The 23541-nt window shown below is 38.7% G+C and overlaps 1 protein-coding gene across 1 annotated transcript in view; it reads right to left on the reverse strand.

The window, feature by feature from the left end:
* LOC104074965 (bifunctional heparan sulfate N-deacetylase/N-sulfotransferase 3) overlaps positions 1-23254 on the reverse strand; it is a 58513-nt gene extending 35259 nt beyond the window's left edge. Inside the window, exon 1 of the mRNA XM_009575279.1 lies at positions 22274-23254. Coding sequence (XP_009573574.1) covers positions 22274-23254 — 981 coding nt within the window. The remainder of the gene's footprint in view (positions 1-22273) is intronic.
* Positions 23255-23541: the final 287 nt, after the last annotated feature.

The raw sequence follows: 23541 nt of genomic DNA on the forward strand, positions 1-23541 counted from the left end.
AGACAGGCACTCATGCAGTACCTTTGAAAGAAAGGGAAATATTTATACGTCAAAGGTCATCAAAGAGTTTTCAAAGTAAATATACATTATAGCACAATGATTTTAATAAAGTGATTAAAAGCAATACTATTGTCAGAAATCAGTAACTCTAAGCGTGTTACGAAAAGGGATTGTATTCAAAAGCACAAAAAGATTAAAATCACTGGAGATTTTCAAAGGTTTAAAGGTCTAGTAGGCTCCCCACTCTTGAAATTCAATGACAATTTGGTGCCCGGAAAAATATGAGACAGTAATTCTAATTACAGTTTCTTTGGATGTTTTCATTATATGAGTAATTTGTCTACAATTTTTTTTTAACCGGAATGTCAATGACAACAAAATGTTAGCATGGAATTCAAGTCCAGCTTTATATATAGGCATAGCATAGTCAAGTTACAGTTCCTTAAAATATGACCCATTTTATAGATGGAGGCAATATCCACCTTATCAGAGAAACTTCTGGGCATACGAGCTCTTCTTCAGGTCTTTTCCAGGGCTCATCTATATCAGTTCCAATAAAAGTACAATCTCCATCTGCAAACTCTGTCTCTCCATCTGCAAACCCTATCAAGCCTGTTTCCTCACATGATCATACCTACAACATTACAGTGACAAAATCAGGCAAAGGGTGACAGTAGCAGGGGCTCCCCTACACACCAACCTCAAGAGAGGCCCAAGGCAGCAGGCCCAGCGGAGCTCCCATTCCCAGTAAGAGGTGGACCCACACCGCAGCTGGTGCATCTGTCCCTGCTCTGTGCTCGCCTTTCCCAACACTCCCTTTCCAGAGCTGAGCATGTTCCCCTGGCCCCACTGAGGGACTGCAGCACTGCCCAAAGTGGGAACACAGCCGCTCTCCAGTTGTCTGCCACCCTGCATCTGAGGCCTCAGTGAGCTCACTAAGCTTGTAACTCTGGCTGGCTCAGGGAAGCTGGTGCTTGAGGGAGCTGATCTGCAGCAATAGGAGAGACAGTCATTTGTCCCTGTCCTGGGGGGTTGCAAATTGGAGTTTTGCTGACATGGCTGACAAAACATGAGCGGTTTCTATTCTGAGTCATCAGTAGTACTTGCCTTGTTCACCATTTCAGCAGACCAGAACATTATGCCTAAGCATATTCATTAAATATATATTAATCACAAAACTAAATCTGTGAAAGAACCATGACTTTTCTGCCTCCTATTTCTTAAGGTCCTCTCAGTTCTGGAAGTAACTTGCCTCTCCCACTGTATTCTTCAGCAGTGTAGCTCCAGCAACAACAGTATAGAGAGTTTCAAAGAACAGTACTAGTAAGGTCAAGATTATCTGCTTTCACTGGAAAGCCTGAAAAATGTCCTGCGAACAAGGGACTTTCTAAAGGAATGAATAAAAGCACAGAATGGAGATAATTGAAAACAAGCTCAAGACTTCTGAAGTGGAATATTAAGAGAAAAATCTTGCAACACTGTAACGAGGGCTTTTGCACAGGCTGAGAATGCAAAGATCACTGAGGATACTCCTTATTCGAATGAAAGGTAGCAAATCTGCAGAGGATTTATTATGAAAACCATCCTTGAGCTGCTGGGAACCTATTCAATGAAATAATTTTATCTTTGCACGGTTAAAAATGTAGGAGGCAAATGATATGGCTAAACACTTCTTATGTTTATAGTACATATTGTCAAATGAAAGAGATCCTGAGTGCAGCTTGACAGCAAGGTGGCATGAATGGGCTGCACAGTTCTTTCCCTCCAAATTAAGTTAAGAACTGTGAGCATTTTTTGAGCTGAAGGTCTTATCCTGTACCTTTCTAACACCTTCTCAGCTTGTCAGCTCCAGCCTAGTCTCAGCATGATGGAAAAACAGAATGGGAAAAACAAAAAACAGCTGGAAACGCCAGAGAAACACGACCTAGAAGGAGTTCTTTGCTGCACCTCCCTGGCACGCTGCAGCTACAGGGCTGACAGGAGAGTCGCAAACCCAGGCTTTCAAACGGGAGGAGGGAGAAGGGTAGCAAAAAGCCCATGACATTTCTATGATAATGCAACAGAGAGTTCACTTCTTCGCTGGGAATTAATTTTGCTAGTGTAGTTACCATCCTCTCGCCTCAATGACTGCCTGGTGGCTGCATTTTATTTAGGCCAGCAGTCACAATAAGACACTCCAAATAACACGAACTCTAAAGGAAATCTGAAGTTCACCTTCTACAGAATGGACTTTGAAAGCGATGCCGCTGTTTTTTTGGCCACATTACTCATTAAAATCAACAGGAGATTTTCTGCTAAAGCACTGTGGTGTTGTTCGAAAATGTATCAGCTAATACCAACAGTGTACCTGCTCCCCCTGCTCTATCTGCAAAGAGGGAGGGCACAGACCTGCTGCGAACCACTTTTTGTACAGACAAGCTGAGATAACATTTGAGTTGTCATGCCTATGATTATTTTCTGGGTGACTTGACATTTTACTCATCTTTCAGGTTCTAAAAACAAAATGTTATAACTCATGAAAAATATATAGTAGCAGATGGCAGGGCCTATTACTGTGAGTTTCTATCAGAAAGACAGAAAGAGAGAAAAGTAGGGGGACGAAAAGCCTGAAATTTCATTTCTAAATGCTGTTTTATATGCTGAAGGTAAGCTGGTGATATTTTCTGTATATTTTATGATTATGATTCATATGATTATGAACAGCCCCTCTGGGTATCTGTATGAGATGTTATATAAATACACTAGTACTGAAGATTATATTTTAAAAACTGTTTAGTAAAGCCTTCATGTGTTTATAAATAATTATTTGCTACATGTGTTATACTTCCACTGGTACTATAAGGAAAATAAATTACTGGCTGCATAATCACTTTCATGTACTTAGCTACAATGGAGTACTTTCTTTTCAACTTTTCCTAAGTTTGCATACTAGGTTTAGGAAATTCCTTGTGCCAGAAATCAAATGTGAAGATTCACTATATGATGAAAGACCTCCTTCTTCACCAGCAGTCCAGAATAATTTCAGAAAAAGGCCCCATTACAATCCAAGGAATAGACAAAAGTTATCCCGACAGCAAAACAACAGAGTTCTTTCAATCCTTGCATGTGACAAGTTTATAGTATAACGAAAGGAATATAAGAAATCATGTATGTTGTAAATAAAGCCAGATTCTCAGATGATTAATCAGCATCATCCCATTTAATTTATTTCCATTTCATTTCTGATGAAACATCTCAGCAAATGTAAGCTGTTGTAATTGCCAATAGGATCTCAACTGACTGAGAATTTAGGAGAAAATGGACTCTAAGATCACAAATGGAACAGAAGGAACAGAATTATTCTTTAATTGAAATATTCACGCAATGGAAATGCATGAAAATTCCTGCCTTTGTATAGATGGCCTCTTTCTTTCTTGACAACCATAATGTTTAGTTCTTTTTATCACTTTTCATTCATAAGTATCAACTTTGTTTACAAAGGAAACAGTTTTATTTGATTTTTCTCATCTTACAGACAGGACAAACAGAGGCACAGACAGATGACACGGGCTGTCAAAAGCTTTTGCTGAAGTAAATCAGCAGTAAAGCCAAGGATAAAACTCTCATCGCCAGACTTGCTTCCCATTTCCATAGCCAGGAAACCATCCTGCCTCCTGTCCTCAAATATCTTTTTACATTATTTCATTTTATAGTCTGTCACAGAGAAGTCAAAAGTGTCAACTTGTCATCGGTAAACAGACAGTAGTAATTTCTTCAGCATCAACAAAAATATTCAGAGCCAAACATCTTGGCTGATGAAACAAATCAAGAACGCTTTGTTGAACTCTGCTTCACCAAAAAGGAACTACGAATTGTTTCTGTAGTCATACCAACATATTTACAACTATTTTCCTACTCAAAAGCTGCTAAAGCACTTAGCCACTTGAAAAGCGAAACAGTTCAAAACACTGTTAATTTTACTTGTAATCACATGGATTTTAACTAAATTGGCAAGCAGACAGACATAGCCTCACAATCCTGAGTGTTAATATCTTAAACTTCAAATCAGTACATGCTTTCATGTCAGTAACAAAAGCAAGAAAGGTCAGCTTCATAATTTTCCAAGAAGCCTATCTCCTCCCCCTTTTTTCAGGAAGCAGATCTCATCTCTCAACGCTTGCTTTACTATTTCGTGTCTAAAAATACTATCAAAGGAGCCATTAAATTAGGAATTACTTTGCTTTTGAGGAAAACTTCTAATGCTGTACTGGCTCTTTAATAAAGGCAAGGACCTTCTGAAAACGTAAAACAAATTAATAGAAAATGTCATGTGAAAGCACATGAGTTAAGCACACGAAGCGCCTTTATGGGAGCTCTTATGCAGAAGTAGCTTTAATTTTCTGTACCATATTTTCGTTTTAGTTTAATCCCTGCAAGAGAGGGAAGAAACAGAACTAAAGCCATTTTAACTTCTGAGTGGAGTTCTTAATATAGGGGCTTAATGAGCTGTAACTGATGTGATGTCCTTTTACTTTGCACTTTTTGTGATATCATTTTACCTTTCCTGAGCACGTCCATGCTCTGAGAAAAGAGTCCTGCAACTGAAGCTGCCTGTGCTGGTATATGCACACCACCTGCCTCCCTCAAACTTTCCCTTCTGCAGAACCTGACCTTTTCTAAAGTTTCTATTCACATCGCAAATTCACTTGCTTGTAAGTTTAAAAAAAAAAAAAAAAAAAAGGGGGGGAGGTGGGGAGGAAATGGAAAAGAGAATTGAGGAACGTAACATATTCATGACTGAAGTTTGCATTTATGATACATACAAAAATAATGATTTTTAGAGCACTGCGCTTCTCTTCAGAGTTCAACAATCAGTATTTGAAGTTTGCATTTATGATACACACAAAAATAATGATTTTAGAGCATTGCGCTTCTCTTCAGAGTTCAACAATCAGTATTTGAAGTTTGCATTTATGATACACACAAAAATAATGATTTTAGAGCATTGCGCTTCTCTTCAGAGTTCAACAATCAGTATTTGAAGTTTGCATTTATGATACACACAAAAATAATGATTTTAGAGCATTGCGCTTCTCTTCAGAGTTCAACAATCAGTATTTGAAGTTTGCATTTATGATACACACAAAAATAATGATTTTAGAGCATTGCGCTTCTCTTCAGAGTTCAACAATCAGTATTTGAAATTTCCCAGATATATTTTGAAATTTGCTTTATCATGTTTTATATAGCAGACCCTAAGCATTCAAGAAGCTGTGGCAGCAGTCAGGGATGGGAAGGTAGTGGGCAAGAATTTGGGGTGTTTGGAGGCAGAATGGCAAGAAGAAACAGAAGACAGCCTCAATGAAGGTCTGTCCCAAATGGCTGGGAATCATTATTTTATTAGACAGACTATTTTGCTTCTGAGGAAAAATGTTTCCCTCATGATAAATTATGTATTTTGGAACATCATTAAAATTCAATGTCTATTCTTTCTGGATTTCCAAGATTAGCATTTTGACACCCATTACCATAAACATTTAATCTATGCAGGAGAAAGAATAATTGCTTTGGGTATACTGGGTGTATCTGAAAAAATATTTTGAATAACCTTCAGACACAAGGAGAAGAATGCTTAAATTTTCTTTGACTGTGCACTCTCATAACAAAGCTGACACTACAGAGAGGGCAAGAGAAGAAAACAAAGAAAATCTTCAGCTTTTTCTGCAAAGTGTTTAGCTGGCAGCAACCATAAATTACAAATAGACCCTAAATTGTGTAAGTAGCGAAAGTACGCCGCTTTACAGTTTGGTGGAAGCAAGGTGTCCAGGAGGACACAGTCCGGCAAAAATAGAAAGACTGATGAAACAGGGATGGAAAAGCTAAACTGCTGACAATATATCTGTTCAAGTTTATAAAGTATCAGATTCCATGAGCTGAAGACAACTATTCCTGCTACTTTGTACAACAAAATTAAAATGGGGGGGGAACCTGTTTATTAAGATACAGTAGCTTCAAGAAACAAATTCTTCTTTCAATTAAAAACATGGGTTTTGGTAAGTCTACCAAGTCCTTCAAAAGATGTAACAGTTCAAAAGCACCTGTTTACAAAGGGCCACGTAACATGGCAGGATTTAAAATAGAAAATGCGTGCAAAAATTCATTGGAGACAAAACAAAGTACCTGGTTTCAGTTACTTAAAAATTATTGTAGTTTACTGACAGCTAGATTCTACCTGCAGCAACTGTGTTTTTAAATTATCAAACAGGGATGGCCTTGGAGCCCGACTCTTTAAGCTGCAGGACAGGCAAAGCTCCCATCGATTGCTTGGGTTAATTTGGACTGTTTGCCAGATCCACTCGCCTGAGTATCTTACCTGACTTCCTATAATATTAAGGCCCATACTCACCAGTTGAAGAAGTCAGTGTGAGTCTTTTCTATAAATTCAATAATCACGATTAATTGGGTAACCCAGCTTCTCTTCAAAGTGTCAATAAGATGAGATGTCAGGCTGGAGCCCAATTATGTGCATCTTGGTTTTTCGGTGTCCAATATAAGACACACTGGACCTGATTTTAAAAAAAAACCAGGAGCCACAACTTTATTTTATGTGCACAGATGCTGTAACTAGGTATCTGAATTTGAGGTCCACTAAAGGATACTAAAAACATAAGTAGCCACTTTGCAAAATGTCTCAAATGATTTTAATCAAAAGTTTTTTTCATCAGAATGCACTGTTTTAATGTTACTGGGTCTTCCTTTGGAGTTTTTTTAATATCACGTACAATAATGATCTTGATGAAGGTCCAATTACACATTTTCAAGTAATTAGGCTCTTTCATCTAGGTAAATCATTTGTACAACCAAGAGTTTTAATAAATATTTCTAACTTCCTTCACCAGCTTCTCACTTCTTGGAGGTTGAGACAGCAGCTAATGAGATTAAGCTAATTATGGCAAGGTAAGTTGAAGGTCTTAAATACTTGGTGCCAATACTATTTAATAAAGTAATTAGCATGCTGTTTTCAGGATTCTATATGAAATTCTGCATTATTAGCAGAATTAAACTGTACTTTGATGATACAGGTTACTATTACCAAACAGCTAAATGATCTCGTTATTCTGCAGTTAACAAAAATAAAGTCCTGCATTTCTTTTAATTAAAGGTAAAAAAAAAAAAACAGGCCAACTGAAAGAGAACTAATAAACACCCTACTGCTGCGTATGATATTTTTCCCTGGATTTTGGTCAGACAGCAACCAACAGAAAACTTGTTGGTTCTTGCATTTTTGCCTAACGCTTTATCTGCTTATGAAACACCAACTACGAAGAGTCAGTTCTCAGAGTATAACAGAATTCAAAGTAAAAACAAAGTGACTCTAAAATGCATTTAAAATCTCTTCATATTTATCCAGCTAAGTTCTTGCGATCTGGTGATTGTTGATGAGCCAGTACAGTGGGAAACTGGGGTTTGTTAGCCACAACGCAAGCGTTCAGGCAGCTGTACTGCAAAGTCACACACCCCCCCACACAGCTGCCTCAGCTCCGAGCATGACAGGCCATCTCTCAGGGTGACAGAGTAGTTCAGATCCTGTTCCAGTTCACTTCTGGGTCACTTTGCTGTGCCTGCTTAGTCTGGCTTGTCTCCATTGCATCCCTTCAGCAGTAGATAAATTGTAAGAGCTGTTCACTGATTCATGTAGACACTAGTCTAGCTACCAGTAAATCTTAGGCCTCAAAAACTCAGGTTCAAACAATAGCCTCAGATGCAAAGCATTTATACCTCTGCACCCCCTCATTAGACAACCCATACTTTTACAGCTTCAGATCTTGTTTGGTAAGATGCACAATAGTTTGTCATAGAAGTTAAAACAATGGCATGGCTATTCAGTCTAACAGTGCATGTATTTTATAGTCATCCAGCTCTGAAAGAACAGAGGTTATTATCCAAGCTCCACATTCATTATCAACAGCACCTTTGCTTTTTCTTTAACGCTTCCTCACACGCCAGCTCCAGCTTTAGCTTTCACTGCAGCCAACATGCACAGCAAGCAGAGTTTGGCTGGAGGACGAGGGCTACTCTCCAAACAAGACAGTCCTCCGCTGCAGGGGCTGGCCACGAGCTTTTGCTGCAGCAAGGCCTGTGCTCCCTCATCCACCGCACACTGCCTGGCTCTGCTCCTAGGGGCCCTTTTACCCCGCTGTTGGCAACATGGGGCTCTGTACAGCCACTGAATGCAGAAAATATCTAGAAGGTTCAACACTGGAAGAATTTCTAGGCCTAATCTCTCAGCAGCAGAGACCACGGTGGCCTCACCTGAACGCACGGGAAGCTGCAGCTGGGTCACTACATCTGCTCCACTCTGGTGAGTTTGTCAGTGGCTACATTACTCTGCCCAAAATGCCAACGTTTTTAGACACGCAATTTAGATTTCAGGTCTACCTTTACACTCATGGCTTGCATACAAAACAAGAAATTTGTTCCATAAAACCTCGTCTCCTATAGATTGATTCCCCAAATTGCTACTCCCACAGTGCAATAGCCTGCACTCCCTTTCACACTGCTGCCTAAGACCTACCCTCCCCATTAGGTCTCCAAAGCACCTCCTTCCCTTCCCGCTCCGCCCCACACACCCTGTCTAGATGAAAAAGGGACAGGACGTGCTATCGCTAGCTCCAAGACACAGCACATGGATTAGCCAGGGGCAGGTCAAAGTGAAGGATAAATGCAGAGCTAGCTCTGAAACCTCTGCTTCAGTGCAGGCACTGCTTTGCATACGTGCCTTACCCCACGCTGGACTCCAGGATGCCTTAACTGTGTTTGAAAACTGCCTGTATCTGTCACATTGGACTGAAACTGGCCAGTAGGTTCAAATGTCATTAGATTGATCATAGAATCATGGAACTATTTGGGTTCGAAGGGACCTTCAAAGATCATCTACTCCAACCCCTGGTCATGGACAGGAACATCTTTCACTAGACGAGGTTGCTCAAAGCCCCATCCAACCTGACCTTGAACTCTTCCAATGATGGGGCATCCACAGCTTCTCTGGGCAACCTGTTCCAAGTAGTGCCTCACCACCCTCATCGTAAAAAATTCCTTCCTTATGTCCAATCTAAATCCATCCTCTTCCAGTTTAATTGCTGGACTGACAAAGGCAAACAGGGCCATTACAAATACCCGATTTCTTTAGGAAATGAAAGTAAAAATGGGGTGTCGGTGTTGTATACATCAAACTCCAACAGTCTGCAAATATGGCCTTCTGAAAAAACTTCAGTCTCATTTTTTTTCTTTAATGTCAGTATTCTCTGGACCTCAATGCCCAAGCCTGGGTAAACTAAGATTCACCTGTCCCCATAAGCCCTGAAGCCTGCGCTCCCTGCTCAGCAGAATTTTAAATAAACAAGATTTCAAAGTTTTGTCATTATACAGATGATCGCAGCTCAATAGTGGGTGGTATTTATCTATCTTTCCAGAGCATATAAAATTCAAAGCATGTAAATTTTTACAATATTCTTCCAGCATTTAGAAAGCAATCACTGAGTAACAGTGGCTACAATTACAATATAAATCTGTTACATGATCACAGGAAAACTCAAGTCTACAGACCAAGATATAACAAGCTGCTATTTAGGTAGCTTGAAAGAAATATTGGACACTACAAGCTATGTCTAAAATGTTGGTACCAATCAAAGAGAAATACTTTGGGGGTTGTTCGCTTCTTAGTTTATACTTTTCCACCCCCTAGTAAGACTAAAGCTTCTAAACAAGCACAATATTTGTGTTAATGCTTAGTTTTACATACTAGAGAAAAAATGAAGTGCAAATAAATGAAGACTGAAACCCTCTAGTTTATATAAAAACCACAATAGAGCCGGTTGTTCTCCATGTTTAAACTCTGTTTAAAACAGAGTTACCACATCACTGGCATGTTAAATAAACTGACTACTCCACAGGCTGGGCAACACACTGATGACACAATCCATTCACAAATGTTTCTTAGGTTTTTTTTTTTTCCCTAATAGACCCAAAAAGATTCCTGTGCTTCTCTCAGTACTGTATCTGATTAAAAATATCTATCTACCTCTGTCCCTATGTTTGGGGTGAGCTGAGACATACCAAAAACTCTTTTTACCTCTATGCTCCACATTTATCAACAGAAAAAAAATCTTTGACCAAAAATATTTTCATTTTCTCTTTCTGCCCGAAAGCTCCATATCAGAAACAGCCGGGAATTCAGTCTTCAGCTTGCTCACCAGCTAAGGGTCACAAATATTTATTTTTTTCCTTCTCTTTATGAGTAGTTCTAAAGTTGCTGAATGAAATTCCCCTGCTACATCAGCATCGGTATCAAAGAAATGACAGAAAAAGAGAAAGCAAGCAAGACAAGCTTGCATAAAATAATGGATATAACTCTTTTCTCAAGCCATATTTTTTATGATTATATGTAGTCAACACATAAGAGACATGATAAGAACTTACTTCAAGTTAATAAAAATTTGGACAGTTTCATTGACTTCTACATAGTAGCTGGTCTAAGGGATATAATTCAGCAGAAAAAACCCCAAGACTTTAGTGAAACACGGGACATTAATAAGAGAAACACAGGGGGGCTGATTTTATTAGAAGTGTTAATACAAACCTTCCCTGGTTTTGCAGGAGTGTTTGCATTTCTAGAAGACAAGATTACAGAAACTAGATCTAGGTAGATAAATATCCCAGCTGGCCAAATTGTACACTTGCAGACTCAAACCAACACACAGGAATCCAAACTGAGCTCTGCATTTGATTATACTGTAAGAGATTGAGAATACATCTTAGTACAAATTCCTTGCCAATGTTATATTCCTTCCAACAGCATATTTCATACCCTTTTGCCAAATCTAATTTTTAAAGACTTACATAATCCTTTTACTTCCTTTTGGATATTAGCCTCTATTTTGCCACTTTTATTGGCTATTCAGCCTACACTTAAATATCTCTGTGCCTTACATCAAATATTTTTAACCATCCTCACTGTTTATACCCTGCAGACATCTGCAGCCTATTGCTTTCTGCTTTGGTCGTCATTACTTATGAATTCTTTAGCCTTTATTTTTTCATTTTTTTCTCAGACATTTCCTGGCTATTCTGGTGTCTCTAAGCACACTCTAAATATTTCTGATTCAGTGGTGCAGAACTAAGCACAATCTTCTAGAAACCTCCTCAGTCAGTAAGATGAAGTACTTTCCTGATGTAAAATGATATTTTTCATAGTCAGCTTAAATTTCAAACCAGCTTACGTTACAAACTCAGGTATATTTTAGTATTCATCTTGTTTTTAGGATATTTTCAGGATTACCATTTTCAACATTTCTATTACTTTTAACGAAGGCAGTGAGAAAGGACAAGGGATAAAAGAAATATTTTGCACCATAAACCCCCCAATGTTTATATAAATGCAAAATTATTTTCCAGCCTCCTTTCCAATTCCATTAGAGTTCTATCAAAGGCAACTCTGAGTTATCTTTAGTCCAAGTTCGTTTTAAAATGGGAGCAGAGACACCTGGCTTATTCCCAGGAGCGCTAACACTGAAAGGGCAAGTGAGTGGGAGCTTGACACAGAGCTGTGTGGCTTATTAGCTCCACAAAAATGCAACCGGTGTTCCCAGCCCTAACCCGTTACCTCTGCACAGCATGGCAGGGCCCTTGTCACATGAATTTACTGACTTGGGTAGGAATGAATCTGTGGAGCCTTACTCTGCACAGTCACCGACTTTTTATTTGCCCTCTCCACTATTTGTATTTTCAAATGCAGTGTAGTATAATTTTTGCAACATAAAATGGTATTTAGTTTTTGATTTATTCCAGATTTGAAACTACATTTTAAAGAGCAATACTAACTCATCTCCAGGACTGTAAAGTATCAGAAGGAATTTCCTAAAGAGTAAATATTTTTTAAAATTGGTCATAAGGTTTTTATGGTCTGTCAAACATAATTTTTAAATAGCAAGTAACACTTCTACATTGTAGAAGTGTTGAAGTTTGCACAAAAAAAGAAACTGGAATTGGAAATACATAGGGCATTGTTATTCTATGAGGGATTAGATATACCCTCGCAACCAACTGCTTTTTTTTTTTTTTACTTTGTTTTGCAAGCATAATCACCAAGAATCAGTCATGTAGCTGCGCTGACTTCTTCCAGACAGAACAGGTCAGAAGAAAGGACACTTTCCACGCAGTTGTGCTGTAAAAGAAATGAAATACAGTCCCATTTCTACCCTCATTTTTCTCTTTTTGCCAGACTGGGCCTTCTTGATGTGACTGAGGATCAGGAGGGAGGTAGGCCCAATTTTGGTATCATGTTTTACAGTTAATTGCTTTGATTTCTAGATCTCTGCAGTGTGTTTTTGTTTGTTGGTTGTGAAAATTTTATTCAATTCTATTAGCAGCAGGAAATGAAATACAGTCCCATTTCTACCCTCATTTTTCTCTTTTTGCCAGACTGGGCCTTCTTGATGTGACTGAGGATCAGGAGGGAGGTAGGCCCAATTTTGGTATCATGTTTTACAGTTAATTGCTTTGATTTCTAGATCTCTGCAGTGTGTTTTTGTTTGTTGGTTGTGAAAATTTTATTCAATTCTATTAGCAGCAGGAAATAGAATAAATCTTGCAGCAGCCACTAGTATGGTGATGAATCTGTACAGCTCTGTGGCAAGCTGTAGTTGCATTATTATTATTTGTATTATCAAAGTGCTTTTTGAATAAAAAGCACAGAACAAAAAGACCCTCTGACCAAGAGACCTTGCAATCTAAGGAAAGAGAGGGACTGGCAGGATAGCTGAGGGATACACTGCCAGGAGGCTGGAAAGTGGTTTCAGCACATAACAGTTCTTAATTATGCCTCCAGGTATGCTGCAGACAGAGCTGGAACCCTGCCCCAGGTCTGATGCATTAACTTTGTAACATCTACACCCAGCAAGTGCCTTCTCTCAACGTCCTTCTTTGTTTTGCTCTCTGAACATTGTCACTCAGTGAACAACAACAAGCAGCTTTTAAAATACTCATCTTGAAACTTTGAAAAAGCTTTTTCAGTGGAGACAAATTATCCAGTAGATTTGAACATCTTACAGTGCACACTAAGGTTTCAGTAAGTATTGACACACATTCCACTTCATAAATTTTGGAATGGTAGGTTTTGCTTTCATGGCCAGATGGATCAACCCAAACAGAGCTGAACTTAGGTTATGAGATGTCCTGGTTTCGGCGGGGATAGGGTTAAATTTCTTGCTAGTGCTGTGTTTTGGATTTAGTATGAGGAGAATGTTGATAACACACTGATGTTTTCAGTTGTTGCTAAGTACCCTCCTAGTCCAAGGACAGCTCCCATGCCTACTGACTGAGCTAGGTACACAAGATGGAAGGGAAAATCATCAGGACAGCCAGCTCAGCTGGCTAATGGGGTACTCCATACCATGTGACGTCATGCTCAGTATATGAATGGTAGGCGTGATCCAGGAAGTACCGATCGCTACCTGGTTATCGGTCAGCGCGGGTGGTGAGCAATTGCATTGTGCATCAATTTGTATATTTTGTATATTTTATCATTATCATTATTATTCTCCCTTTTCTGTTTTATTAAACTGTCTTTATCTCAACTCACGAGTTTTTCTCACTCTTACCCTCCCGATTCTCTCCCCGTCCCACTGGGGGTGGGGGGGGAGTGAGTGAGCAGCTGCGTGGTATTTGGCTGTCTGCCAGGTTAAACCACGACAGTAGACAACACTCAAAGTGTGCAGAATCACACGCATTTTCATCTCATCCATGAAAATATTCATGTCCATTCTTAATGTATAAGTTTCTGAGAAGAGAGAGGAAGACAGAACTTGCTAACTACACGGCTGTGAACCAAAAATGATCACTGAAGGCTGGCACACTGGGTGGACATAAGCATTTGCGTGGATTTCTTTGGAAGGGAAGCCTCATGCTCAAGTGTAAAGGTATCTCTGCATAATAAACTAAGTCAAGGGAAAAAGCAGAAACAGTGTTACAAAGTATTCAGCTAGCGCCCTTGATCTCTGACGTGTGTAATTGCTTAAGCTTGAAATAAAATAGCTCTTAAATCACACAACTCCATTGCGAACAGGAATCAGAATACAAAAGGCAGACATTGTTGGTAAGAGTATTCTTTCAGCCTAATGATAGCAAAGTATTCACCACTAAGAGAAATATGGGGAATTAAAAAATGAAAAAAAACCCCAAACCCCTGTAATTTTCTGGAAAGATGTAGATGACTGCATCCATAGTGCACATCTACTTATTTGGGAACTCAACAGTGGATTCATAGAAGCTATGATTTCCTTCTTTGGTTCTATAATGAAAACAGACCAAGGACCAGGGAGTGTGTAACCAATAGTCAAATCTGGTGCTGGAGTAGAAGAGCTTGAAGCAAATCATTCTCATCGCCCTCGGAGATCTCATGGGATTCACCATGCCGAGAAGCAGTTTCTGCAGCCTCCTTGACAATAAAAAAGCTGCAACTGAGCTGGATTTCTCTTCTCTTAGTTCCCTGCCACTGAATTCATAACAGGAAGAGATGGCGCAATCCTTGAAAAATCACCGTTCCAAGATTTAGGTTTGCATGAAAGTGTATAGTGTCACAGCTTTTAAATTTAAAAAAAGAAAAAAAAAAAAAAGAGAGAGAGATATTCAGTTGCTCTAGCATTGCAAAACTAAGCAAAAAAAAAAAAATTGCTATAAACAACTTTATGATTAGTGATCTGCCTTGTCCTTCTGAGATATCTTTTGTCGTAATGCTCCAGAGAACTGCACTCAGCAGTTAAGTTTCTCAGCAGTCGATAAATACAAATGAGGGAGCGTCGGGCAGTACCGCTCTCCTGACCCAACCCTCCCATGCGAGACGCTTCTGAATTGTGACTGTGCACGCTTGTGAACGTGCAGAACTTCCACAGGATTCCTTTGGAATAGAAAATACTTGGCATCTTTTAGGCCCAAGTGCATAAACAAGTAGGGAAACAGATGTATAGAATATTATTCTCCTTAAGAATGAAACTTAAACTGCTTTGCTACAGGCCTCAAAGACTGCAGCACATCAGTATTGAGTTGTAAAATTCTATGTCTAGGACCTGATGACTCTCTTAGGTTCAATGGAGCTAAAGACTACCACATCCAACTGCTTTATTTTTCAAAAAATTGATTTTTCAGAAAAACAACAACTCCAACACACCACCGACAAACCAAACAAGACAAGCCATGAATTCCAGCAAATGCAGAACTAACGAAAAACGCTGAACTAACAGGAATGAAGGCTGAAATTTGGTTTCCTTGTAACAGACACAGCATTGGCACTGTAAGGCTCCTCACACTTAAAACTGCTAACAGGAATCACCTCTGTGCTAGAACGAACAGCCACTGGTCCATCAGTGTTCACTTTCTTTCATATTTTCAATATAGAACAAGATGGCTTAGACACACAGCATCTTTCTGCAGCTACTGTGCCTGAGAAGTATTGTACAGATGAATGAGGTGGATAGTTAAGCCAACTAGAAAGAATGGGTAAACGTAGTTACCATTTTGGCACAAGTAGGCTTCTTGGGCAGCTACAGAGGAGGGTGCCAGCGCTGCTATTTGACATACACACTCTCTTTACAGATTTCCTATGGAGGGCTATGCTCATCCCACAGCCCCAGGGAGGCAGGCAGTGCTGTGTGTGCAAACATTTCTGAACCTCAGTCCTTCCCACACATAATACCTATATGGGTATCAACATAAAGCACAGACCAGGGGCATTCGAACACACAAAAAAGGGAGCCTCCTCTCCGTTTGCCTGGCAGTCCAAAGAGATACAATGTGGAACATGGCCATTAGACACACAGTTACCATGCAAGGTTTTTGTCATCATCCACAATGGATAACCTGTAAAATCAATCTTGGCACCAAGCTTATTCCATGGGGTTTGGTTGTATGTAGCTCTATGCAGGTGCGGAACAGGAGGAGGAAGCGCACGTGGAATTCCCAGCATTGCCCTGGCAGTCCCAGGAGTGTCATACCCACGGCAGAGCCAGCTCTCCTGCGTCTCCGTTACCCCTCCGCAGCCACCCTCCTCTGGTCGAGAACTTTTATCCAGCTTTCTGTTTCAAACATCAGTACAGTCCTTTTAAGAACAAAAGCTGGGCCATATCGAGCAGCAGTTATATCAGTCTTACTAGATTAAAATTCACAGAAGTTGCTACATAAACCAAATTGCTTTTAGAAGTTGAATGTTAAGATGACTGACCGCTAAAGCATTCTATATGCTGGTAGCAGCCCATAAAATATATAAAACCATTTTTATAACTTGTTTTAAAGTTATATTTTAGTTCTGAGATCTAATTCTAATTTCTTCTGCCTCACAGTGCATAATACTCCACACCACTGTATCAGAAACAATTCACTCAAGAAGTTAAATCAGTCTTCTACGGCATCAGACAGCTACAGAAACACCACAGTTAATATTCTTTTTCTTTGCCTTTTTTTAAGAACAGAATGTACTTTTTACTTATTATTTCAGCCAAGTCAATACAAAATACCTTAGAAGCTTCAGGTCAGATTAAGAAAGAATATATGTACACACAGAATAAGCACATTGAACAATGGCATAAAGGTACTATTGTTAATGGATCGGGAATATAAAATGATTAATCAGAACAAAGTTCTTAATAGTTAATTCATTATGTCATTTAAAGAGGTGATTAAAAAGATTTTTTGAATCTCCCCAAAGGAAAGATTTACGGCTCAGCACAACCGAACAGACGTGAGTATCTCTGGTGGTTCTGCAACTGAAACATTTGATGACACATCTATCATTTCTTTACTGATAACCTTCTACATGATCCTACAGATAAAGAAGCAATTAATTTACAGAATTAAACTTCCTCCTGTAACAGGAACCATCCTGTGTCTTGACAGTTCAGGCTTTCTGTAACTTTTAGCCATTCTGCATTAACACAAAATACATCTAAGCCTCTCTTCTCAGGCAAATATTTAGGTCATTCCTATGTAAGAGTAACTGAAAAGATGTATCACTGTATTTTTTAAATTTACATCCAAGTGGTATGCTTTACCATGGGAAGTTCTGATTTCTTTCCACGTATGCTACGCAGGATGAAAAGACACTTAATGGGTTTTAAACAACTGTAGTAATTTAAGCTGTGCTGACTGATGTGGACGAGTTTGTAATATAGTAAATAAACAACTAGCTTTTAGGGGAGAAATCTGTTATTAAACAAAATTATATTATATTAAACAAAAGATCAGGCCACCAATGTACTAAGGAAATAACAAAAAAGTGACAGCACTGGCTTTGGAACATGGAAGAAGATTGATCTGACCAAAGCAGATGTTTGTATTTGATCTTAGTCACTCTAGAAGCATTTTAGGAACAACAGAAATAAATACATACTTTTAAGGTGCAATTCACTTAACCAGTGCCTGCCTAAAGATGAGCTATTTTTCTATGTTGTCTACCATGGAAAGTTAGAGGACTAGCTCCGATACAGATGCCTACATTATAAACCTCAAAATCTGGGCAAGATGACAGACTGTGCAAGTGATGGAGACTAAAATGCTACAAATTTATTCTTTCTGGCTAAATCCTCTCAGTTACCAGACGTTGTTTGGCACAGATGATACATGAAGAGGATAACTCTTGCTGTCCGATTCTTCAATTACTCTAATGCTGAAAGACTGCAGATTCAAGCTTGTATTGCCCATTTCAATGCACATATATACTAATGGATGCATTGCCTAAGCACTCACAAAATAGAACGAGAAAAAAAGATATCTCATCCCCCTCCCAATAATGGATATAGTTAATATGAAGCTTTTTCCTTGGCAATTATAAAAGAATAATTACGATGGTAGAAAAAGATTAGGCTTACATGAAGAAAGTGAAGACATCCCCATCCTGACTTCAATTCAAAATATTTCTTTTGAAAAGCACACAGAGGACAAGACAATCAAGAGGAGATCACACAGCTAATTATTTGGAAAAAATAATTTCACAGTGTTCTAATTTTTCATTTTGAAAATGTGATCAACTCTCAAGGAAATACAGAAAGTACATCTATTGGGGAAATGAAGGAAAAGGTAGACCAACTTACTGCCTAGACCACCAAGCAGTGCACAAACTGTCAATAGGAAAAAAAATCCTATTTAGTTTTCCCCCTATTATCAGCTGCTTTTCCCTTGGAAAAATCTCAATGCTTTATAGTCATAAAAATTTCACAAAAGTAACTGTAACAAAAAAAGATATTAAATTAGTAGACCGTCAGCCAGGACAATCATGGTCTATTAAGATAAACTTACTCTGTGGATATCTAGATAGATTTTCTCTGTATGTCCATTTAAATTAATTATTTGCACTCTTAGCCTTCTAAAAGACACAAGGAAAATAAAATGTAACATTGTCACAGCATAATGGTCCCTCCTGCCTGACAGACATTAGGAGAGGAAAAAAGTTACTGAAAAATGAACATTGAGATGACATTACCAAGCTATTTTCAAAGTGGGAGGCAATTAGACTATGAAAATGTTCTCTTCCATTATTTCTATTATACCAGAGGAAGATGAAGTAAATAAATATGAAGATGGATAGTTATTGTTGATGCACAGTGACAGCTACTGAGTATGTTACATTGAAGAACTATGTTCTACCAGTCCAGATTTTATACAGTGACAGGCAAATCAGTAACAATCAGGTAGCCGAAAAATCTAAAAAAAAAAAAAAAAAAATGGACTATTTATTTTGTTTGGGTTTTTTTTTTTTTTTTAATTGAATAAGTTGTGGTGGAACTAGAATAAGCTTCATCTGTTGTTTAATAAAACAAACCATTTATTAGTTTTACAGGATTTAGGTTGATAAACTATGTCAAAAGATTTTCAGAAGGGCTCTTTACACTCGTGTCCCTGACACTACAGATACTCAAGCTGAAGTACCACCACTTCTGCACCTCTAAACATGAGGCAAAGACACTTATTTTAGAAGGTTTGCTTTTGACTTGACCTCTTCTGAGGTCAATATATAATACTGATAAAAAATCACCACTTAACCGTACGATAGCAATTTTCGAAGTGCTCAACTCCAATTCACAAACTTTAAAGAAGAGGGCAGTTTAGCCTAAAGTCCAAATATTAACTATTCTGGTCACTTTGCAAATCTTATTTAGGTATCTGAAGGAGAAATTCTCTTGAAAACCTGATCTTACGTGCAATCAGGATGTCTCTCCTTGGAGATAGTCAAAAGGCGCTTGGACACGGGCCTGCTGGAGCAGCGGAGTTGGACCAGATGACCTCCAGAGGTGCCTTCCAACCTCAGCCATTCTGCGATTCTGTGAATTGCAATGTAACAACTACGCTGTACTTCTTCAATCCTACAGAATATCTTTTGTTATGATGGCCCTCTACTTAAACTGTTACAAAGAAAGAACAGTACAGACATAGCTTTCAACTTGCTCACCTAACTTGTGCCTGAACTTTAGGGGCTTAATGAATCAGTCCTTCTAAAGCAAATCTAGGTTCCCTACGCACTTAACAGGGAGGCCTTTGTCTCAGAAGACCCAAGACAAACGCTGCCTTCTTGAGTTAGGTAGTGAATCATTAATGAGTAATTATTTTTGCTATCAGTTCTGCATTAACCCTCCAGTTTCTGAACTCTGTCCTACCCAGAGGAACTGACAAAACCAATCCTAGAGGTTCTCTGGATGTTGGGAGCTTTCTGAAGTGTTTTAGGTTATTTTGCATTAATAGAGCACATGTAGAAACATTCACCTTACTCTCAGCAAGCTCACAGTCCTATGAGACGTAAGTATATCCAGAAAATATTAAATAGGAGACATGTCAAACAAAATTAAAGCACAAAAAAGCATTACACCCAATTCTATATTGCTAGTATTTAAAATGTAAGCCTAGCAGAAACAAGATAATCTTGAGTACTGAAATTATACAGAGTCTACATTTAGCAACCTATTTTCACACTTAAAGCGCACAATTCTGTCACAGTCAATGCAGCAGAACTCAGTAAAACATTCCTGTTTAATAGGATGTCATTTATCCGCAAATACACTTTACAATAATGGATTTTCAACTACCACAAATTGATTTTATTTCATTCCTTCCACATGTCATTGTGCCACAGAGGATAACTCCTTTGATATTAATAGTAATGAAGATGCATTGCATCTGACAGCCCTAACAACATGTTTAATAGAACATTTTAACTTTAAGTAGATGAAGAATCAGAAGGGAACACTTTTTCAGATTCCACTGTTTCAGAACACAGTTCTGTATAAATGAAATTATCCTACTTAAAAGTTATTTCCACTTTGAGATTATTTCTGTGCAATTTGACAGTTTTATTTTGGGAGGATAACATTCTGACATACTGCAAATTATTCTCCCAAAACAATACAGCTTATCCTTTTGTATCTGCTTTAATCAAATTCGTCTCAATAGCCTCCTATTTCTGGTAAGTAATTCTGGCAATTAATGATCCTAACTTACCCTAAAATGACAATCCTAAGGTGTCACTCACCAAGAGAAATAATACAAAACATACTGTTTCAAACTGCTACTATACAACCCAGGGAGAGATTTATTCAGGCTTTATTTTACATATTGTGTTACCAGAAACTGCTGCTTCTGCAGAACAACAGGAGTTTTGCCAGTGACGTGGGTCAGACCTTGCTTCTTTCCTGCAATTTGAGTTTGCACTTAGGAGATTCTCAAAGCATGCTCACCTACCTAACTCAAACGCTGCCATCATTGTTCTACATAGAAACTCCATTTATTGAGTTTCATCTTAATTCCAGCTCTCTCCCATGCAATTTGTTTGCATAAGGAAAACACCTACTTATCTAGGAGGTATATCTTATTTATAATCGCATGTGCAGAGAATGTTTTGGAAAAGAGTGTATGCTGCAATTTTAAAGCAAATTAAAGCATAACTAAAAGTTCAAACCTTTTGTTTAAGGAAGCAATATTTGCAGGGTTACTGCAGCTTGACAAATATATTAACACTGAAAAAACAAAAACCTAGTTAAAAATGAAAGAAAAATTACCATCAACTGCACGTAGTGCTGTCGTTGCCTTTCCTTTTCCCGGTTCCTCTTTCCATTATGAAAGTTCTAACAAAACATTCTCCCTTATTTTTAGCACAAACAGGGCAACAATCAGCATCTTACAGATTTTTAGCTTCTAGACCAAGTACCAGTTTTGCAAGGTGATCTCTAACTACCCCACTTCGTAACAACACTCTTCACAAAAAGAAAGTGACATACACAGCAAGAAATAACGTTAAGATGCTACTCCTACTGACCTGTAACTACCCCCTCACTTGAACAGCACAATAGAGAGTGAAAAATGACCTTCAGGAATGTACAACTTAAAATGTTAAAATGGAAATTGTCGAGTCACTTAGCGACAGAACAAGCTTTTAAGACCAATATTAACACAAACCTTGCTTGCAAGCAAGAGCCATAAAACAGAGATAAGAAAGGTGAAATGCTGCAACCAACTCCTGACATCTGAAACCTATTTCAAATGGCTAATAATCCAGTCTATTCTTCAAAATTTATGTTGACATTTACTTTTGCTCATCACATTTACCTCCTATGTAAGACTAGCAACATGCACGTTACACCTGAATAGCTCTTGGGTCCTGCCCTGAGGTCCTGTGCTGTTTTCAAATGCCACTGAAGCATGTGCTTAGATAGAAGCTCTCATCAGACTATAGAGTTAAACACTCTGCAATTACGTATAGAATCCTGCGCGTTGGGTGGGGTGCGGTGTGTGTAAAAACACTGCCACTCTTACCCCTTTTTCTTTATCACTTACTTAGCAACTAGTTGTCTTTTTTTTCCTTTTGGGAGACTGTTTTCCAGATATAGTAAGGGGAACAGAATCCAGAGGTGCCCAACAACCCGTTTATAGAACTTAGCTCAGTAGAGACTTGCGTGTCACTGGAGAGAAAACAAGTGGTAGTAACCAGTGAGTTGTTTTATCTTACATTCTTTGCTAGTACAGGTACAAGCGACACTGCACGGACTCTCCTCCATCCTGGAGGTTGAAGGAATTGCTACACCTGGAATCAGTGACTACTCAAAGCCAGACAGACTGGCTTCTCTCTCAAGGCCCAAACAGTTCGCGTGGCTACTTACAGATCTGCATCCTCCGTGAGTTCCAACTATTAATAACTGTTCACTTTAAGATTAAAAAAATGGCGCTTTGCTGAAATGACCATTAGTTTGTGCACATACTTTACCTGTACATCGTTGGTGTTCATTCTTGTTCCCTCCTTCCCAACGAAGATGTCATCTATGTCAACCAGAATGTACCTATCCAAGGACAGTCTGAGCTTCTTTCCAGACAGGAAAGAGATGGCATCTATGAAAATCAGCTTGTGCAGCCAAAAATTCAAGTTATTGCCGAAAAAGACTCGTTGAATCCCATCGTGGAGCCCCAGGTCATGAATTACTGTGGCATGGAGAGCACTTTTAGCAGCAGGTGGTGAAAGGTTTTCTGGTGTCTTTACTTTTGCAAAAATCACTGGTTGATAAGCTGTATGATTAATCTGGAAAACTGCCCAGTCATTTCCAAGCAAGGGACCTTTCTCAAGCTTAGAAGATTTTGTCACATGGAGCAGTGGGGAATGAGGGTTAATGCAACAGTCCTTAATACCCAGATTGCTGTAGACATGGAAAGGAAAGCCCTTCAACTGAAAGCTCTGCAAGCTGTTCTCATTGCCTTTGTGAAATCCAATAACACCTACACCATATTCTATACAGTACTTATCTAGAAGGCCTCTGTTCCAAGAGTCCATATTCACATACTTTAGAATATTTTCATACACTATGAGAGCATATTTGCCTTTATTTTTGTCTATAAGCACTGGGAGGTCACCTTTCCCAGGTGCAATCTCAATGTGAAACTGAAATCTGCTAGATTCTAGAATGGTTATTATATCTTGGCCTAATGTTGAGTACTGACTTTCCACAAACACCAGCACTACAAGATCTGTCCTCAGGGGATCAATAGGCTTCATGGTCTTCATCTCCATTAGCTTGTATGGCAACAGTTGAAGATCACCACATTCCACTTCTGAAGAGATTTCAGAAAGTTCATTTTCCTGTTTGTAGCCATTATACAAGTAGTACGCAGAAATAACTATGCTCACCATACAAAAAGTGGCCAGCAAAATAACTGTTCTTTGAAAATGTCTGTGAAGTTTCATGATAAAGCTCATGTTGTTTACTTGCCTTAGATTGCTCTCGATAGCAGCGTTAAAAACAAACACAGATTCTCAACAACTTGTTCTAGTCCTCTGAAATATTTATGTCACCATTGCAGCACACACATCTATCTTCCACAAAGCTTTACAGAAGGTACAGTCTAAAAGAAAAAAAAAAAAAAATCAGAGATTTAATTGAGGCATCACACTTGTGAATATCATCACATTAAACTAATAGTGAGCAAAGAAATCACTGCCAAACAGAGGTTTGGGAACAAACAGCTCAAAAATTTGATAGTTTC

Source organism: Fulmarus glacialis, unplaced genomic scaffold (genome assembly GCF_000690835.1).
Source record: "Fulmarus glacialis isolate BGI_N327 unplaced genomic scaffold, ASM69083v1 scaffold13573, whole genome shotgun sequence".
Lineage (NCBI taxonomy): Eukaryota > Metazoa > Chordata > Aves > Procellariiformes > Procellariidae > Fulmarus > Fulmarus glacialis.